The 20,871-nt window shown below is 39.6% G+C and overlaps 2 protein-coding genes across 4 annotated transcripts; both read right to left on the reverse strand.

The window, feature by feature from the left end:
• Nucleotides 1-11,380: 11,380 nt before the first annotated feature.
• Nucleotides 11,381-14,719, reverse strand: LOC105830232. Of its 2 annotated transcripts, XM_028193628.2 has the most exons (6): nt 14,461-14,719; nt 14,165-14,327; nt 13,835-14,088; nt 13,533-13,756; nt 13,141-13,448; nt 11,381-13,022 (listed from the first exon to the last, which is right to left on the reverse strand). In XM_028193628.2, exons 1-6 carry the CDS (start codon nt 14,613-14,615, stop codon nt 12,933-12,935), a joined length of 1,194 nt encoding a protein of 397 aa, XP_028049429.2. In that variant the 5' UTR covers nt 14,616-14,719; the 3' UTR covers nt 11,381-12,932. The 2 variants fall into 2 exon arrangements, with proteins under 2 accessions (XP_028049429.2, XP_028049428.2); XM_028193627.2 differs by having other exon boundaries at nt 13,141-13,756.
• A 120-nt stretch (nt 14,720-14,839) lies between these two features.
• Nucleotides 14,840-19,822, reverse strand: LOC105830233. Of its 2 annotated transcripts, XM_036293054.1 has the most exons (4): nt 19,290-19,822; nt 18,449-18,644; nt 17,640-17,841; nt 14,840-15,762 (listed from the first exon to the last, which is right to left on the reverse strand). In XM_036293054.1, exons 2-4 carry the CDS (start codon nt 18,630-18,632, stop codon nt 15,618-15,620), a joined length of 531 nt encoding a protein of 176 aa, XP_036148947.1. In that variant the 5' UTR covers nt 18,633-18,644; nt 19,290-19,822; the 3' UTR covers nt 14,840-15,617. The 2 variants fall into 2 exon arrangements, with proteins under 2 accessions (XP_036148947.1, XP_012524893.1); XM_012669439.3 differs by lacking the exon at nt 19,290-19,822 and having other exon boundaries at nt 18,449-19,273.
• Nucleotides 19,823-20,871: the final 1,049 nt, after the last annotated feature.

Genomic DNA, 20,871 nt, shown 5'->3' on the forward strand with positions numbered 1-20,871 from the left:
AATAACATAGAGCCTTGGAAATTCAGAAAAAATATGAGCCGGGCACGCCAAGTTTTTGCTTCACTATAATCCCGTTGGTTGATTTTAATCATTTAATCATCAAGCCCGTTTAAGCAATTTTTAAATAGATGTTTATTAAACTTCTTTAAGTCTTTTAAAATATACTTGGCTAACTATATTGATCTCAAATTTATTTTGGAAAGCACGCATTTATGTACTTGGCGTATCTTTTTTACCTTTTTAATATTATTATTGTGAAATTATATTTTCAAATACTAATATTCAAAACTGCATTTCTCTTCTACATTCCTTATCATGCATGTAATTTTTATAAAAACTTATTAAAAAACATTTAGCACTCACCAATACGATGCGCAGCAGCGAAAAGGTAGCGGACAGGTACGTAAATCTGTAAAATATAAACATATTCAAATTAAAACATCAGAAATAATTAATTTTTCAAAAAATATTACAGAACTGATTTTTTATTTGTCTCGTTTTAAATAATAAAAAAAATTACCCAATTAAAAAATGTATTAGATGTAAATCATTTTAGAAAATTTGATAAACATATTTTAATAATCTAAATAATTAAATAGAAATATATTTAACAAAAATATATACATTTCATAACATATTCCTTATCGTGCATGTAATTTTTATAAAAACTTATTAAAAAACATTTAGCACTCACCCCAATACGATGCGCAGCAGCGAAAAGATAGTGGACAGGTACATAAATCTGTAAAATATAAACATATTCAAATTAAAACATCAGAAATAATTAATTTTTCAAAAAATATTACAGAACTGATTTTTTTATTTGTCTCCTTTTAGAACAAATAAAAAAATTACAGTTAAAAAAATATATTAGATGTAAATTATTTCAGAAAATTTTATAAACATATATTGTTTCAAAAATCTAAATAATTAAGTAGAAAAACATATTTAGCAAAAACACATTTCATAACATATTCATACGTAAAAATGTGTCAAACAATATATAAAAATATTCTTTTAAATATTTCAAAAATCTATATTCAAAAAATAAAACACAAAGTAAAATTCACATACATTATAATATATTGATTATATCATACAAAAATATCGAAAATAATATTCTATTGCGGAGATTAATAAGTGATCAATCCTAACTTAATCTCAGTAATAAATGAATAAATTAAATAATCTATTATTCACCTCATGGTTGTTTCACCGATGCCTCCCAGGCCGTCTCCTCCTCCTCTCGACGTTCGTTTCGATCTCTGTCCCTCCGCTGCTTCTTCCTCGCACGGGCACTCACGTAATATTCACTCGCGAGAGCATAGTTAACTGCGATCGCGCGCGTATACTAATCACGGCAATGCAACAATCGCGCGGCACTTTGCTGCGACACTCCCGAGACATTAATCGCACGCGACGCGCGCGTTTTATTATTATACCGCGGCGAGAAAACGGCATTAAAACGCCCGACGCGCGATCTGCGTGTATATAGATTACCGACCGGCGGATCTTAGGTGCAAGCGACAAAATCGAAGTCGTGCCGCTAATTTTACGCGCCGCTCGCGCGCCCGCCATCCCTCCCTCCTCACCTCACATCCCGCGATTGTATCCTAACCTGTTGATCCCGCTGGCATTCTCCGTGCATTTTTCCGATTTTGTGACAGCGAGCCACTTACGCGATCGTCGCCTTTCGCCGAAAAACTCCGACGCGACGCGCTTTAAGATACACCAGGGAAAGACGAATGCATATCTCGGTGAAAGGACGGCGCTACGATTCCTGCCCAGTCATCGTTACTTCCGTTCGAATTCTACACAAAAATACTCCAACTGCTCGCCCTGCACGACGCCCGACGGATCGAGGTTCACACAGCGCTCCCGACATTAACCGTAACGCGACACGCGTGTTTTATTATACCAAGGTGAAAATACGGCCACTACTTACTGTTGTAGAACACCGCGCTCGGTGTTCGTCGACGCGAGACGAGCGTACTGAATAATGGACTAATCCTAATGGCGAGCGACGAAATCGCGAGAGGACGCGCGGCGAACTTCACGTGTGTCGCTCGCTCGTGCTTCTTCTCCCCCGCTTGCCTCCCCTCTCCCCGCGACTCCCCGCTCTACCGCTACCCATCGCCAGTGGCATTTTCACAGTTATGTACAACGGCGTCGTACGTTCGCGTATTTACGACATCGAGGCGAGAGTACGGGCGTCGAAGTTATGTCGCGCGAAGCGACGACCGGCCGAGTTTCGCGATACGACGGACGGGCGTACCGCGTACAGGTTAAGTAACGTTCGACGGGGACGACAGAGCTCATCCCGCCGCGGCTGCACTCCCGACCGCACGTTAATCGTAACGCGAAATGCGTGTCCCGTGCCAGGACAAAAGTGCGGCCAAAATCGGACGGGGGGCACGGTCAGTGGTCGTCGGTCGCGACGCGCGACGGGATCGAGTTACTGTGCGGAAGGTAAACGGCCGAATCTCAAGCGCGAGTGACGTAATCAAAGTGGACGCGCGGCGAACTTCATGTGTCGCTCGCTCGCGCTTCTTCTCCCGTGCCCCCTCCCCTCCGCCCCCCTTTCCCCCGCGACTGTATTCTAACGTACAGTGCCATTAACTTGTATTTTTCCCCCCCGTTTTGTAACGAGCGCGACACTTTCGTGTCTCAGCGATCACTACGATAACGTAGGTAGATAGATGCATGAAGGCCGATATTTACCGTCGAGATCGGAACGTCGCGTCGCTTCGTCGCTCATCGCGCGAGAGACCGAATGAAGTCTCGCGATGCTCGCCTTTTGGACACACCGGGAACAAACGAATACGCACGTCTCGGTGAAGCGACAGCGCCGCAATTTCCCACCTCGATCGTTATCCTTGTCGTTCAAATTTCACCTCGGACGTTATCACGCGCCGTACCCTACGACCTACGAGCCGCTCGACACGCAACGCGTCCCACTACGCGACCGAGCGAGCTGAAAGTAGTTCCGTGTATCGGCCGAGCATCGCCCCTCCCCCCTAGCCTCGAACCGTGGCTAATTTCCAACGGTTCGTGTCGATCTGTCCGCGGCCTCGTTCCGCCCGCGACGACGGGGCGTCTCGAAGGTCAAAGGATAATAACGCGACGACGACGACGACGACGACCGGCACCCGAGTGTCTCGCGCCACGCCGCTGTCCACGCTCGATCGTCCAGTTCCTCTACCGTGCGGGCGACGATAATGAGGTTACCGTCGTCGCGTAAACACACGCAACACCGGCACGCCGCAAAGACGCCATCGAGCGCCATGTCGGTCGGAGTAGTCTCGTCCCGGGTGAGTGAAACGCACGACGAATGTCGCGTTCGTCTCTCGCGTCCACCGAAGTGATTGTACGACGGTAAACGACGACGGCGACGCGTGATGCACGGCTTGCCCGAGTCGCTCGTATGGCTGGCGAGTGTGCTCCTCCCCGTGCCCCGAAGGCGATGGATGTAATTACGCGCGAGTCAAGGTTGAAGGTTAAAGCGAGGGAGATGCCTTTTCAGCCCGAGTTAATCCCTCGTGGTAACGCTCGTTACGTAAAACCGGGAAAATGCATGAGAACATCGCTGGCATCGGGTTAGAATTAGAAGTAGCTCGAGGGGGGGAGGGGAACGGAGGAGGAAAAGCGCGGGCGAGCGACGCGTGAAGTTTGCTGCGCGTCTCTCGATTCCGGTACACTTGCGATTCTTCACTTGAAATTCAGTCGTTACTTAACCTATACGCGGTACGTCCGTCGCCGATGCCCGTCGCGTCGTGAACACCGGGCGGACCGTGGCTTTCGTCGTAATTTCAGGATTGTATTTTTCCCCCACGATAAAAAGACGTGCGTCGCGATTAATATCGGGAGTGCCGTGCAAAGCTCGATCGTCGTGTCAGACATTGTGCGAGAGATAATTATCGTGCACCGTTCGTGTCGCGTGTGTACGTGTGTTGCACGAGTCCATCGTCAGGACGTCGAGATGTCGGGACGTCGGGGCGTCATCTTCATCGACGAGGATCAAGAGCAATGTACGTGAGTAATTTTATATCAGATTGATAGATGTAAGAAATTAATGTGGCGACACAACAAAAACCTTTCTTTCGTTATCGATAATATATTCAATAAGGGACAATGACGTTTAACGCGTTTGCTCCGAATTTATTTTAAAAGGAAAAAGAAGAACAGGAGAAGATTTTTATTTATGTAATGTTAATATTTAAACTAACAAATATATACAAAGACACTGTAAAACCGGGACTGATAATATGTGATAAAATATTGCTCTTTTAATATTTAACGGACGATTAACGTAGCTTTTTATATTTCAATGTATTATGATAAAACACATATCAATTGAAACAATATGTTTATTATTTATCGCATTTTCACGGAACGAATTAATTCGCTCGCTTAAATCAAATCAACGGTCGCGCATGCTTGAGATAAATAAATTATCGGTAACGAAAATACGCTCTCTGCTTTCATTACTTCTAAGTGACTTAACCGGTTTTTCCCCAAGCTCGTGTACATCAAGCTGTGTACGTGATGTTTGATGTTGTGTTTTGTGACAACATATAAAGATCCAATATCTAATGATAATAAACACAATCTCTACGAGATATATATTTTACCGTTTTTTGATTATATTTTAATCAGGTAAAGAAATACTAACAATAATTAAAGAATTTTATATTGTGTTATTTTTTTAAATATGGTTGCACATATTTATTAATTATGTTCTCATTATCATAATTTTCAATTGTTTTATTTATAAATAGACATACGAAACGATAACTCGCAATAATCCGCCCTTTAGCCTGTCGTAAGAATATCAGCGTTATCACGCGACATTATCTCAAGCGATGCTGGTTGAAAGTCGTTCAATGAATCGGAACCGATCGTCGACCGTGAAGGAAGGAAATCATAAATCTGCCGTTATTACAATCGTGCGTTATTTGGAGCGCAAAGAAACGATTGGCTTTTTTTTATTACAATTTTCACTGTACTTTTTAATAAGCGCTTTTCTTGTCCTCAGCGATAATTGTTCCACCTATAGTTGCGCGAATACTTCCAGCTCCATTTCGGTTCGTATTTTACGAGCATCGCAAGTCGTTACGATCGAATTTCCACTCCTATTGCGTAGCTTTTGCAGCAGAAGTTTTATGATCGGCAAATTAATGGAATTTAAGTGACATAATACTCACCGGCACTACTCATTTCCGTTAATTATGACCCGCGGAATAAAAACGGCGATGTAATCGTGTGACGTAAAATGTATGTACACGGATAACAACCGCAGGGGTGAAAAGCTAACAATCGTTAATTCGGTTTGAAAAGAATGAGTGGAACGATCGGTGGTGAGGAATCTATAATTACGAGGTGCTATAAACTGCAGGTTTCGTTTGGCGTGTGATTCTTTATTAGAGGGGAATGAACATAATAATGATGAAAATTTCATTTAAAGATCTAAAAAAACAACGTTATAGCGTACAAAAAATACCTTTTCTAAAAAAATTAAGAAATTTAAATTATTTATATATTTATTCCAGAATTCATTTAAGAATATGTGTGTATGTATGTGTTTGCAGAAAATATAATTTGTTATTTAAATACAACCACAGTAGGAAAACAATTTAACATAAACTGTTTAATTGAATTATTTTTCAACAGTAATATTTTAATAGTAATAAACCAAATATTTTATACAACGAAAACTTAATTGTTTCTGCAAAATATATGTAGGAAAAAAAATGTGTTTATACTAACTAGTTATGTTTCATACTTTTTAGCGAATTAGATTAGTACATAAACAAATGGTTTTCATCTACATGTATTTCGCCGAGGTAACTAAATTTTTTATTACGTAAAATAAAATATTTGGTTGTTATTAAAAAATTCTCAAATAAACAGCTTTTGAGGACTAAATTTTTTTCCAGTACGTATTTCTTTGAAACAAAGCTTTGCACTCAGAAATTGTTAGGCAAACTTCAATCGTGGTTGCAAAAAAATTGTGATTTTTCAGCACGACAAGTCTCATTCGACGCACGCCTCCGATTCCTTTCTACCTTCCCCCTCCCCCTCCTCCCCGCGACCAACAAGCAGTACGCGGGGGTCCGTATAATTATAGCACTTTTTAAATGGCAGCTCAGCCCCGCACGCGTCTCTCCATTATGATGCATGGGAGTCGAATTTCGACCCCATCGAATTTCGGCCAGCCGCAGTAACCCCAACGTATTGTCGGCTTAATAATACGCCGCCGTGTGCGGGGGCTCCTTGCGCGTATACGTCACTGACACCATATAATCACATCTCGGGCGAGCGAGCGGTACCTCCCGGTCATGATTCATGCGCATTACGAATATCAAATACTCGGAAAGCGAGCAAATACCGCGGTCGTGCACCATGGAGAGACATTAGGGGTGCCGTTTCGCGACACTTGCGCACACACACAGACACACACGCATCCACAACATAATCATACGCCGGCGTTCCCGCCGTCGCTACCGCTTTTCTGTTCTGTTTGCAGAAATTATATCATTGACATTACGACTGCCGCCGCACTTCTTTCGCCGATACGTGTATGATGTAATTTCATTTGACTTCTCTGCAAAGTAATAATTTCCGGCGTGTGACAGCACCGTCATTATACATAGAACTTTGGCGGATATACAACGCATTTCACACGCGGCACACCGAGAGAAATGTTTTGCATTGGCAAGCAAAGCCTTGGTTCGTATGCGACTAACGAAATAATACCGTTGTGTTAATTACAAAATTTTGCCATCTTAACGAAACATTTTGATTACAATCAAAGTGTTTAATTAACACAACGATATTTGTTTCATTAGTCATATATCAAGCAAATTTTGCTCGGCACCTCTCTCAGTGCGGTATTACAAATGTAAACGTTATTTCGATCGCGTTACGAAGAAAGTCGTACGTTTTTGCTCGACGCCATACAACGGATATTCCGCGCGATATTATCGGATATCACTTCCAGTCTAATATCATTTTCTTTTTTCCCCTTGATTTAAGTAATAGAATTGCAGAAACGCTCAAATCAAAGTTGAAATCTAAAAACGAACAATCCAGATACCATTTCTTCGCCTGCAAAATAATGCGTGCATTTGCAATTCCAATGAAGCGCGCTGTTATCTACGCGGACACTCCGCTGCGAGCGAGTGCCATGAAATAATTTCCGCCTCTGCGCGTACCGTTTCTCAAACAACATTACGGACCGTCCTCGAGACGAGCGCCTTACCCGCGTACGTCTTTATCCCGTAACTTCTTCCCGGGCGCAAACAGCACACACTTCTATAGTGTTTTTTAACTGTTCCCTCGCGCGAAGGAAGGCCACTCAATGGGCGAACCGAGCCGGGGAAATTCGCAAGGCCAGCTGTACAAAGAGCCCGAGCGTGTGGCAGACGTAACGTCTCTTCGAAGACAAATTAGTGCGGCGAAGCGGAACGAGCATCTAATCGAGCAGAGCCTAAAACGTCTAGAAGACGATGCTCTGTGAAGATTACCAGCCCCCGGGGCCACGAACCGCCACTTACGAAGTATTATCTGCGTTAGAGCCGGGGTTGCCCGTCGTCTTTCACTCATCGTCCTCCTCTCTTCCTCGCTCTCTCTTACTCCGTCTAACTTCAAGGTTTCAGCGCACCTAACTTCTTCCTAGAAGATATCAGTCGCCGTTGCGTTTCTTCGGCTCATCTCGCGTGGCACGTCGCGATAATTTCCATCGCGAAAGAGTTATGATGTTGCTGCGCCGCGCGAAGATTTCATTTGATCGCTTGGAAAAATATCCTTACGTTGTGCGCAGAAATACAGTTGTAGCATAAAGAGAAAAGTTTTAGTTTCGAAATATTGTGCGGTGCCGCGGTTATTTTTAAATTCTTCAATTAACTTTTGCCTAGAGGAAATATCGAGATACCAGTAACGTTTAAATTACCCATAAAACCAAAGGAGGTTTTTCGCAAAATTTAAAAAAAATCTGTTTTCTCTTCGAATGAGCTAGCAACAGGATGCTGAAGATTATAAAAAATTATCTTACTCGATATCAAGTTTTTTAAATTGATCAAAGAGTCTGTTAAAAGATCTTAAAAGCGTGATTAAATTTTTATTAAGTTGTTGTGTACTTTAGAAAAATTACCGTGAACATAAATGTTTTTACACTACGCTTTACTTTATTCCCTTTACTTTGCACGTTCTGCATCCACGGCCGGCACCGTATCTAAACTCAGCCAGCTTTTTTAATTAAAAAACGGTAAATCCCAGCAGCTGACAAGCGATCGACGTGACGAGCCGAGGGACGTTCTTAGACCTCTGTTTGCACGTCCCTTATTCGAGAGACGATCTCGAGCAGAATCCGTAGCTTCGGTCCAGCCGCATAATCCCGGTCGCATTAAAGCGTCGTCTGGTCGCTTTAAAAAAAACCCGATCCTACACGTCGTTTGGCTTTCCCCGCGACACTCGTTTGGCTTTGCGTGCAAACTCGAAGCAGCAGGGGCGACGACATAAAAGAAGAAGGAAGTAGTCGAATGTGAAGGAGGAAGAAGGGAATTGACGGGATAAAAGACGATAGAGAGAGAGAGAAAGGGAGGAGGGGAAAGAGAAAGACGAGCAGCGAGCACCCTTCGGCGATGATACGAAAATACTGACACGCGTCTGACGATTGATCTGCGACACGTGTCCTCAATGCTGCAATCAGCGTGCCTGACTGACGTTGCGCGGTGCAACCCGCAGCCGGATTCATTATTTATGAACGATTTGAAAACCGATCTGCCGAGTAAAGTGGTTTTTTTAAAGACGGGGGAGGATCGCCCACATCAACGGTGATGACCGTGGGTGGTATTGTGCGCCAACTAAATTAACGTTTTGTAATCTGTTTTCGTTGTTTGTACATGTGTGGGAAACATTGCTGGTAATCAAAATATTTTAATGAAAACTCATAACGAAATAGAGCTGAGGGAATATGAGAAGACTTTCTTCTTTCTTTTTAAATAATTTCCTACACACATTGCATTATTTTCTCAATTATTGCAAGAAGGCTTTTTCAAATGAAAGCAGTATTATAATATAATATTGGCCACGTACCAATTTATTTGACGATTCGTTCACGCCAACAATTGTCACGTACTTGCGAAGGATAAGAAAAATCTGGTGAACGGTGATAGCGAAAGGAGGGTATCTTTCCTTTTGTATTGGCAGATACCCACTTATCCGGTGGTTTGACCAGCGTCAGGATTTCACGGGCTTTCGAGGACCCTAGCGCGAATCGTCCGCGGTAGGGAAGGATCGCCGAAGGACATGAATTTTCATTCTCACCGAATTATTCTGTCTATCAAGGGACTGGCAGATCAGTCGGGGGGAAGAAGGGATCGGAGGGGAGGGGGGGGGGAGATTCAGTTTTCAACGAGATCTACGCGGTTCTTTTGTGCGGGCGAATTGGCGTCCTCGGTCCCGGTGACAAAGATCCGGTGCCACGAATTGAAAAGTCTATCGAGAAGAAAAGGATAGCCCGTGGTATATTGCGACGTTAAGATATTGGGGCATTGTGAGTCGCTCGTGGGGAAAAATATACGGCTAAATAAGATCGCGGCGGTGTTTTATGGTTGCGCGCGATAGGTGGGTGTATTCGGGAATTTATGTCTTATTTTCGGGCCAACTCGGACGTAGTAGCTACTGTAGTCTGATTAAATCACGAGCCATTAAAGCTCTGCTTAGTATAGGGTTTGATTTAACGGATTTTGATTGTACAAACATACGTTTGCGCAAACTTTCTTTACGTTAATAATACAAATTGTGACATTTAATAAAATAATTGACGTGTACTAAAAAGACAAATTTTAAAAAAACGCAATTTTTTTAAAGCTTTATTTCTTTTCGTTCGTTTGGTTTCGTTTCAATAGAAGCAAAATTTTTTCTCGATATAAATAAATATAACATTTACTATTCTTCTTTCTTTTTTTCTATCCCTTTCTCTTTCTATTCTTTTTTCTTATTTTACTACGTCGATCACTGACAAAATAATAGCGTTCGAGTTCATCGCGAATTCAGAAAATCCCCGCAAATTTCACTTCCCCGGTCGACTATTCGGAGATCACCATGGATATCTTGTTAATTCACCCTTCGCGCCGGAAAAACTCAGGTCTTCCCCCGCGCGGCTTTACCTGAACGTCGACGACGGTGGTGGATTCGTCCACCTGCAACGCATTTTTCACGGGGATTAGTCGCCACAATCGCTGTCTCCCCGGTCGAGCCTTTGTCGGGGCTATTGCGTTATGCGTCGTAGAAGCTCCTTTGCATCAGCACCACCAATTCGGGAGGATTTGTTTCGGCACTTGGGGTGTGGTAAGCCGACATGAGACCAACGCCCTGACGACGGCTGCTAATAACGAGGAATTATCGTCGCGATACAATGAGCGCGGGAAATCCTCTTTGATGTCTACCACGGAAAATAATGCCGCACTAATAGGTACGAGATTATGGCATAGGCGATGATTATTGCAGATCATATTCTAGTTCGACGCTTAACCTGTTATAACTTTTACCCATGTGATTTTGTCCCCTTAGGGGGAGTCGTTCAACAATTCTTCATCTTTTCCAAGTCAAAAATTTAAATTTGCGATTCACTTGAAAATTCTAACTGAAATCTACCAAATCGTTTTTTTTTTTCTTTTTAGTGTTAAAATCCGAACATAATGGAATATATCTGGGTCAGTGAATTGCATGATCTCGCTAAAGTGCTTATTATATTCCGTACGGAAGAATCACGAATCTCAACGGTCTCCATTGCGCCGTGTGTTTTGCCCCACGCGTTGCGATGCGTGAAACGAATCTTTGTAAAGTTCCTACGCGGAGCATATCACGCGACATTGGATGTATCAGAAGGCTAATTGTCTTCCGCTGTCAGTTGCACCCCACTTGGCCCTGTCCGGGGCACACGCCCCTCTGGGCTACGGCATTGCCGTGGACTCCGGCCACACCATTTCCACGTCTCTCCCCTGCATCGAGTCAGCGAGTTCACGAGCACGGTGCACGCCCCAAATTACACGCCAGAAAGGATAAAATAATTACACGTTGTCTGCCGCTTTTTCGACGTTGCGCGTTCTATTTCTACAGCGTCACCGAGCGGTGAGCCGCTATTTGGAGAAAGTCATACGTGAATTTTGCAGCTGCGAGTCCGCGTGATAAACGTTTCACACCGAAAACAGAAAAAAACGACACGCATTACAACTTGGCATTTCTCTGTAGGTATTTTAATAACGGACTTTTTTTGACGAACCATGCATTCTTTAAAAATAATTTTTTCTCAAAAAAAAAAGAAAAGAAAGGAGATTTTTAATTGTAGCATTAATTTTTTTTAACAAAACTCACGTTAAATTTCAAAATATTTTATTTAAATATCTTTTTCACTATCAGTGCATGAAAAATGGTCCTTTTCTCACGTGTCACTTCACACAAAAGGACCAATATTTCGAGGCACAGGTAACAAAAAATATTGTATGCGACATGTGCGGATCAGCTGTTGCCCGCCCGTGCGGATGGACACACATATCCCGCACTTACGGGCAATTAGCCGATTTACCGCGCTAGTTGCATAAATATCTATTCTGTGGTACTTCGTAAGAACATCGGGAACTTAAATCATTTTTTACGCATGCGGTATATTATTATCTGTCAGAATATTCATATAATCATCGTTGAAAGAACTGTAATGCAGATTTGACGAAAAGTATATACATTTCTAGCTTATGTATATTTCAAGATTGCCGGTCGAGCAGTCCCGAGTAATCCCCGTACCTGTCCACGCACGCAAGCGCATATGAGAAACGCAGGGTGTTGCTATCATCACATGAAACGCGAGAAAAGAAAACACGAGTCAGACAGCAAAACCTCAAATGAATGGGAAGAGTCTCAGGTAGACCGCGTACAATCACCTGTCGAACAAGTTTCGACCTTACGTGGCTAAAATTGCCAAGTAGTAGCATGAAAGCTACACACACGAGTTGCTCATAGACGTTCATGGCCTTATGCTTTTGCAAAATTCATGATAGTGATCGAAAATTATTACGCTCAAGGGGGATCGGATGTTAAACCCTAAGCGGAGAATCTTCCGGCATATATATGTTCTTTGACGACGATATATCATGAGTGAATGTTAAGATTGATTTATAATTCCGGAACTCATATCTGTGTGTTATGTTTTTTGCTCATAATTATTGCACCAAAAATTATTTTGTATAAACGCAAAAAAATACGTGTTTTAATTATCATTTCAGACTACGTAAAATTAATTGCTAACAATTTTTTGTAGTAAAAAGAATAATTTATTTTAATAAAATTAATTATCATAATAATTTGAATCTTATACTTAATTGGCACGATAACTTTTTAATTGCATTTTTCGAAAAATATTTTGAAGAGGATATGTAAAATCATCTGTTATGAGGAAAGGTGAGACGACGCGAAAGAACATCCTTTGTGAGAATAAAATATGCTTTGTCACGTAGAATGGTGGTCGGTGCTTGCCTATCGAATTTAAAATTGCATTTCCAGCTGAGTCTACAATTTTTGGTATTTTGTTGGCTATGCACATCGACAATGTGATGTAATGGATGAAAGGATTGAATAACTATGTAATGTTGAAAGGATGAACGCCGCGTAAAAAAGGGTTGAATGATTTTTTCTCTTTCTCATTTGCATATCCCATTGCAAGCAATTTGGAAAATAAAATGTAAAATATGAATTTTGACAAATACAATTACGAGTGGATCATATAGCCGAACAAGAGCAATAAAATTGATTGCTTGCCTAATCATTTTTCAGATCACATAATATCTCAATTTAATAAACAAAATTTAACAATTAATAATTCTAAATATTTTTTAAGAATTTGTTCGCAAGAAAAATATATTGAGAGAAAAATATTAACGTGGAAATCGTACTGCACTGTGAGATGCTGAATCCAGAGGGTCAGGAGTAAAACGCAAGACACGGATACTTTGGTGCTCTGATTCCTGGAAATATACATTTCATGAAATGCGACTTTATTATAAAAATTATTACAGCATACTTTATCGTTTATTATTTTATTTTAATTTTTTTTTTATCGCGTGCAGTGAGATATAATTTTACCTGAGGAAAAATCAGCGAAGATTCTTGCGAAAATGTATTCACGTCGGACTCTTTTAAGTCCGACAGGGATTTAGAAATCCTGTTTTTCAATAGGCGATCACTCGATTCCTCTTGATCTGGAAAAACCACTCGTCCCGAGTTCTCCAATGTATTTTCCCTCGGGAAGAAGCTTTTTCCGTAATCTTGGCGAGCAGTCAAAATGGGGCTGTCGAACTTTAGTTTGCCCGTTCCGGTACGATCAGCCTGCACCCCGGCGATGCCCGGTGGTGGAGCTTTCCGTTTTCTTTCTCCGTGAAATTCCGAATTATCTGTTGAGAAACGAAAGTGATTTAACTCGTGCAAAATCTTAAATTTGAATGTTGCTCGTAACAAATCTACAACGCATCCTGTACCTCGCAAAGCATAAGACGATTGAGAGTAACTTCCGTGTCCTCTGAAGAATCGAAAGAATCCGCCGTTATAATTGTTTAGATAATGTACCAGTTTGTCGGGATTACGCGGACACCTCGGGAACGCGCGATAACACATGGCCGAATTTCCATTGCTGCCGTAACCCAAAACAGCAGCTCGGGCAAAATTCAATATGGGAGATGTTTCTGCCAGTCCCGCGAGCCACCTGACAACAGAAAATCACGTAATAATTTTGTTATCGATATATTATACGTTATTATAATTTTTTGTACAAAATACGAACTGAGTGAAAGTATTTCTTCCAAATTCTAAATATTGCTTATCAATCCCTGCTGATGCTCGCTCATATTGTCTCGGTGGCTTTCCACTCGCCACCTCACAGAGTATTCTGGGCACGCATTTTAAATCATCGTGACGAGAGATCGATGACAAAGCACTGAAAATATTAGCTCCAAGTCCACCAAATTGACTTGAAAGACCGTTTAACATATTTAATGGATAATTGCCAATAGAATCTAATGGAAAATCGTGATATTCCTGTAAGATATTTTTAATGAATAATGATAAATTTGATATCGCTAGAATACTTAAGAAATGTAAAAGTTAAACCTACCGATGGAACTTGGCCGTTATTAAGCAAATTTAAAATTATATTTCCGTAAGGAAATCCGTAATTTTCTTTGTAAATTGACGAATCCAATTGACTTGTTCGTCCAACAATTAATGATCGATCACTGTTTTGAGCGAGAAGATCGATAGCGAGTTCATCCATACATCTGTATGATTAATTAAACATGAATAATGATTAGATAATTTTTCATTATTATTTTTGTATAAATTCGATAATGTTTCCATTTACACATATCTATCGATATATTTGGCTATAGAGAATATTCTGCGACTACTTACCGTAATAAATCTGTTACATTATAAATCTTCCGAGGGACATCAAAAATGCACTGTGTGTTGTCAGATGATTCTTGAAAATATTGTGATGAATGTTCGGTGTGAGCTTTAGAACATAAATAAGAGAGGCACCAAACGAAGATAAATTTACTTATCATTTTATGAAGTATTACTATAAACTATCTTTATTTTTTTATAAATACAAATCTCTTTTGTTCGGAAGAAGATGTAAAACTTGATAACTTTACAAGTTTTTAACTGTTAATTATAATATTCAACATAAAACACTTTCACTCTAACATCACACTGCATAAAATTGACCTAATTTTAATGTGTTAAATTATTAGGTTATGAAACACTTTACGGTAAATTTTTTCGTGGCTGGTTCTGTTACGAATTTTGATTTATTTTGATTTTTTTATTTACAATAAAATTTGCACAAATTTACACTAAACTGTTAATTTTGTTGCTTAATGCAAACGACCGCGTCGCCTCTCTAGGTTTTGCGCCAACTGAAACTTTCTTCGAGACCGATTCTCCGATCAACCGCTTGGTTGGAAAGACGTGGGTAGTAACGCGTCACTGTAAGCAACTCTCACTCCATACCTGCGTTTTATATTTGTGTATGTTCATGAGTGAACGTTTGGTTGAAGAACCTAGCATGAAATGCGCAATTTTTGCAAGAGTTTCTTCGAAAATTAGTGGGTTTGTGTATGATTCCTTAAATGTCAAACGATTTATTTTTGCATGACAGTGGAAAGTTCACGTGTCATCGATAAAAACTATTTATGTCACGGACATATATAGCGAATTAAAACGAAATTATACGAAATAAAGTAAAAAAGAAATGTAATTAAATTCGTAATTAAAATATTAAAATTATACATTTGTACATTACATTACATTACATTTGTATTTTTTATTAAAAACAAATTATAGTTTGATATAAATCAGTACACACGAACAATAATAAAAATAATAATTAATAATAAAAAGAAAACTGCATCTTTTATACAATCAATATAAAGTATGATTATACAAACACATGCCTCGACATTTTGCATACAAACAGATTATAATTTATCATGAGTAAGTTTATGGCATTGAGATGTTTATGACTTAACAAAAAAAGATTCAAGTACTACGCGTCAAGCTTTTAGTTAATCTGACGTAGTGGCATTAATATCGCAGGCTCTTCCTCTCTTCGCCAATAAATGACATAGCTTCGGACTGCCGATAATGTCGCCCATAAAGACGCTTAGCAAGTAATTCTCTTTCATCGGGTCGGACGACGACTTGTATTCCCTGTAAGGTTATGATAAAAACGCAAATTACTAGTAACCTTGTTGCATCATGCGTATTAGAAGAGAGACAAGAAGAAAAGAGGAAAGAGCTAAACGAGAGAAAAGAAAGAGAGAAAAGAGAATAACAGATACAAGAAACTCAGGTTAAGATAAGAAACAGTTCCGCACTTAAGTGTCTATATGTGTTTGTTCACACTGTATCATATCGTTTATAAAACAAACAACGTTTTATCGTCGGTATCATCGCCTACGCGACAGCGCCATCTCGCCTAAATGGATTCCTAATTTCTAATGACGCCACTTCGCTTACGATTCTGCCTCTAGCGGACCGCTTTCCCTCATTGTCAGTCGAAGAAGGTGTCCAAGACGGTCTTGGGACAGTTTCGTCCCTCATACATGGTCGGTTAAGTCCGTCTAGACGATAGTTGCCGCCAGACCCAATCTCCAATTTATCTACTCTCCCCCTCTGCTCTTGTTAATCTCCCGGTCTCCCTGTCTTGAATATTACTACCTCCTACGTGCCATCAGCCCGCAGGTGACGAGGAGAAAACTCAAGGTACGAAATGCGTTTCTGGAGGGACGCATCGTGCGTTGACAGGCACGGCGACACGTGCTCGCTATCTCGAACCGCAGGGCATTAGGAGGTCTGAGATAAGCCTCAAATCTACGGGGCCGGATAGTAGAGCGATCGTAAAACGGAGCCTGCTTGGACACGCAGCGAAGAGTCACGAGAATGAAGAGGCTATCTCGACGATGAAGGATAACGGTGAAGAGAGGGATGCAGTTATCAGAATGCATTAAAGTCCGGAGGTACCATTAAAGACTGTCTGCTCCCGGCGTTACTTACAACTGAATTTAGTGTAAGCTCTGCGAAAGCGGGAAATGGTTGCGCGACGCACGGTAGCAGGGATTCTATTTTCCAATGTAAGAAATGAGGACAGTAGAGAGAATAATGTTCCGTCGTCAAAGAGAGAAAGAGAGAGATTAAAACAGAGCGTCTCTGAGTGCACTTTCTTTTAAAAATTTGTAGATTGCATCTTGACATCACTACGACGTGTTACGACACGTCTCGACCGCCATTGATCGATTAGGCGCCATAGCGCATCTCTATATAGTTTGGGATTTAATTCTAATTAGAAAGAATTGGTTTTTTTCTTCTGACAAGATAGGACAAGTTAAAAATGCACTTAATGTCTTACTCAAAATGATTAAAAAATTCATGTTAATATTTTAAAATATAAACTTGTATTAATATTTTTGAAAATTTTATTTTAAATTTTATTTATTCATATTGAGATGTGTTTAATATTAAAAAAACAAATTAACATTTTTATTTATAAACATCTTTAATTTATTAGATTGATTTCATATTATTTCGTATTTTAAAAAGAAAAATCATCTTTTTACATACATAAAAAGGTATTATTCATTGCCTTTATATGAAGTAATATTTGTCGGTAATAATGCTATAATCTTGCAAAAGTGAATAAAATACTGTACGAAATGTTACATATCACCGCGCAAGTAGAGCGATCTCATTAAGCTGCTTTGACGGTTAAGAAAAAAATCTTTACCGATTGTATTTCCTAATCAACACGAAATGTTCATCTTATGAAACCTGTTTTTGAAGTGTAATATAAAAAGTCTACGAAACCGTGAACTTCGAAGTCACGATTGCGTAATGCAATCACGCACGAGAGATTTGCAATGATATTGTGACCTCTTGTTCTAAATATGTATACACATTTTTAGCTTTTTGCAAGTGTTATAGATTTTTTTCGATTCTTATGAAATACAAGTTCTAAGTATATTATATGTTTTATTGAAATTGTTAGATAAATTATGGTGTATACAATATTACAGTTATTTATATCGTACCTGAATATCTCGTTCCAATTAAGAACACGTTCCCAACTTCTTCTTTGAAGGGTTTGTTCCGCGTACTTGACACAAATTCTCTCGTAAATGCAAACGTTATTTCCGAGCTCAGCTACTAGCTTCTTTTCGACTTGGTCAACATCTAAGATCTCTTCCTCGTGTATCAAAGGATGTGCTCGTTTCACTCGACTGACATAAGTATCTAAGAATTCAAAGAGAATTTTTTTTTAAAGGTTTACAAAATAATTTAAAAATTTAATTTAGTTAGTCGAAATTTCATAACCGCTCGTCTGTTAATATTAGAAGACTTTCTTCGTCCATGTGTAATAAGTAGCATATTATTTCTTAAAGACAATCTTAATTTATTTAAATAATTTGTCCGATAGTTATAAAACATTTTGAATTTTGTCGTAATTACTTTACTTTGTTCCGATTTGTTGGCATGTACATCCATTTAACAGAAAGTGACATCAGACAATTACCAAGTCATTACATGCCTTCGTGATCGGAGAGAGAAGTTGCAACAAGTGGAATACTTTCGCTTTCGCTGTTCGCCAATACGACTCGCGAATGTCCCGTGAGCTAACCGCGGAAAAGGCAAATAACCTATGACATGTAATACTTGTTTTTCACGCTCGAGAAAACGTAATACTGACAGTTTTCTAACAATTTTATATTTCCTTTTTCGTCAATTTCATCTATTCACGCTCGGTTTATTGTACTTCAAAAATATCCGTCATATGATATATGTGTAGAGTTTCATTATTATTTATATATATTAAAGTATAGTATGTTTTCGTGCGTATTACCTGGATTTAAAGCATAAGCGAGCTTCTTGAGGAAGTTGGTGATTCTTACACTTGCTATAATTATCGGAAAACCGATCAACTGCACCGGGAGTTCGAAGATTGGCTCGTTTTGACCGGCTACTGTCACAAGTGTCGATACCAGAAAGCAGCAACCAAAGAGCGAAAACGTCCGTGGCAATTGCATTATGTAGCGAATCTAAGGGATTTGTTAATTATTGTAAAAGCATTGTGTAACTAAGTAGACTGAGTGATTAACATGGTCGTTGAAATTAACTTCCGCTATTGTGCGTGAGCACTTCTTCCTTCCGTCACGCGTACAGCTTTCTCTACTTCACATGAAAGAAAAACTACTTTACATTATTTTATATTACTGCCCATATAGGAAACGATTTTCACGTTTGCAATCAAAGTATGATTTATAACTTATTTTATTCCTTTTAAATTTATTTTTTTGTAATTGCTATAAAATTACAAGTTATAATAATTTCCAAGTAATAATAATAATTTTAAAAATAATTGTTAAAAAGCACTATGTAAACTTACACGTTGCTTTATGAAGAAAATATTTCAATTAATCAAATACTTCACATTTTTCTTCAATGAAGAAATTTTACGTTCTCGATGTATCTATGAAATTTTTGCTACGGATTTCACGTAGTTCAAATCATCCAGTCGCGTCTTCACGTATGACTCGATCGTTTCTGGTTGTTTCAAAGCACTATGTAATTCATAACACAGGGGCTTAATGTCGCTGCACTTCTATCGTGTCGATATTGATTTCGCGTTCAATCACACGCATCATCTGACATCACCGCGCACTTCCGCGGCTGCGTCAACGTACCCGTGTGACTTTGCTGCACCGGTCAAAAATGCACAGTCGACGGACCGGCGGTTGGTTGCTGCTTTGGTAAAAACTTGTTGCAGAATGTTCCTTGGAGTACCACGAGGCCGTTGCTTATGCCAACGAAGAGAAAGTGATTGCCCCTTCCCGTCCGCGGCACCTTCGATCCGACAGTTTCATGTTACAACATTTGGTACATTATTTTGAGGATTTCCTCACGTTAGATTGAGAAGTTCCCGCGGTACACGCAACTCCATCCTTTCTGGCAAGGTCGACGTGTCGATTCGAACGTTGTGTCCTTTCGAAATTCATTTGCGATGAGATTCGACTTAAATGTTTTTTTAACAAAATCAATATTTAAATTTCAACCAAGTTTTGAGAAAGCGTTATTATTGATCTCCCATAAACGAAACTAATGAGATTACTGACGAAATGTCAATTTAAACGCACAAATGGTGGTTTTTTTTTTGCTAAATTTTGCAATATTTTAATTGAGAAACTCCTATTGAATAAAGTATGTGGGAATTGTGTCATGTGAATGTAAATATTGTGATAAAATTATTAAAATAATTAAAAAAATATTCTAACACATACACTGATAAAAAGATATGTTGTATTTATAACTATAATTGCATAGTAAAATAATTATAGTTAGGAATATAATTTTTATAGTAATAATTACTGTAAAAATGATATTTTTAATTATAATTATTTTACTATGCAATTATAGTTACAAATACAACATATTTTTCTATCAGTGTACAAAGTAACGAAACGTGATTACGCAACAAACGTTTTATTACGATCCAAATCGAGAGCGTTGGAAATATTTTAATGTATAGTTCATATATTCCGCATGCCACATGCGAAATATATGAACTATACATTATTTAACTTATTTCCTAATGTTTTGCTTTTCTTTTTCGGCTCCGTCGTCCTACTTTCGAGTATCGAGATTTCGTAGAATCAATTACGTATGCAGTACACAATGCAGTGTTACAAAACGCAAATGGAAATGCAGTAAATGATGCACGGCAAATATTCAAGCAACTTTTTGGAACGATTACAACAGCCCACGTGCCTATTGGTGTCTCAATAGAACGGACCAATAACTTTATTTATCAGTATCACATTCGCTATTTTTTTTAGAAAAGTCGATAAAATCCTTCAGTTATGGCTGTATTATGCGTAATGAAAGAGGAGCTGGAAATTGCAGCTGGAAATCGCGCGGCTTGGCATCGACGCGAGAAACGTCGATAAACTCCGACGGTGATATCGCGCGATAATTTTTGCGAGGATTCCGAATGTGTCGCTGGCTGTTTCGGTGGGCGGCAGGGACGGTTAGTGGCGCAGTTTCATCGGTATTACATCCCGTTCGTCCTCGCGTATCGCGCCAGAGTCCTAACTGCTAACCGAGACTCTTGGCACGATCTCGTTTACGATCGCACGGTTCGTTGGGAAACGTCCACTCGGGACGAGTTGGCATCGGGCTTAAGTCGATAAAGACGCCGGCGATTATTCTAATAATTTTCGCGCGTTTCCCCGCTGGGTTCCGGATTATATTCGAGGACGGCGGCGGTTT

This window comes from Monomorium pharaonis, chromosome 10 (genome assembly GCF_013373865.1).
Source record: "Monomorium pharaonis isolate MP-MQ-018 chromosome 10, ASM1337386v2, whole genome shotgun sequence".
NCBI classification, from domain to species: Eukaryota; Metazoa; Arthropoda; class Insecta; order Hymenoptera; family Formicidae; genus Monomorium; species Monomorium pharaonis.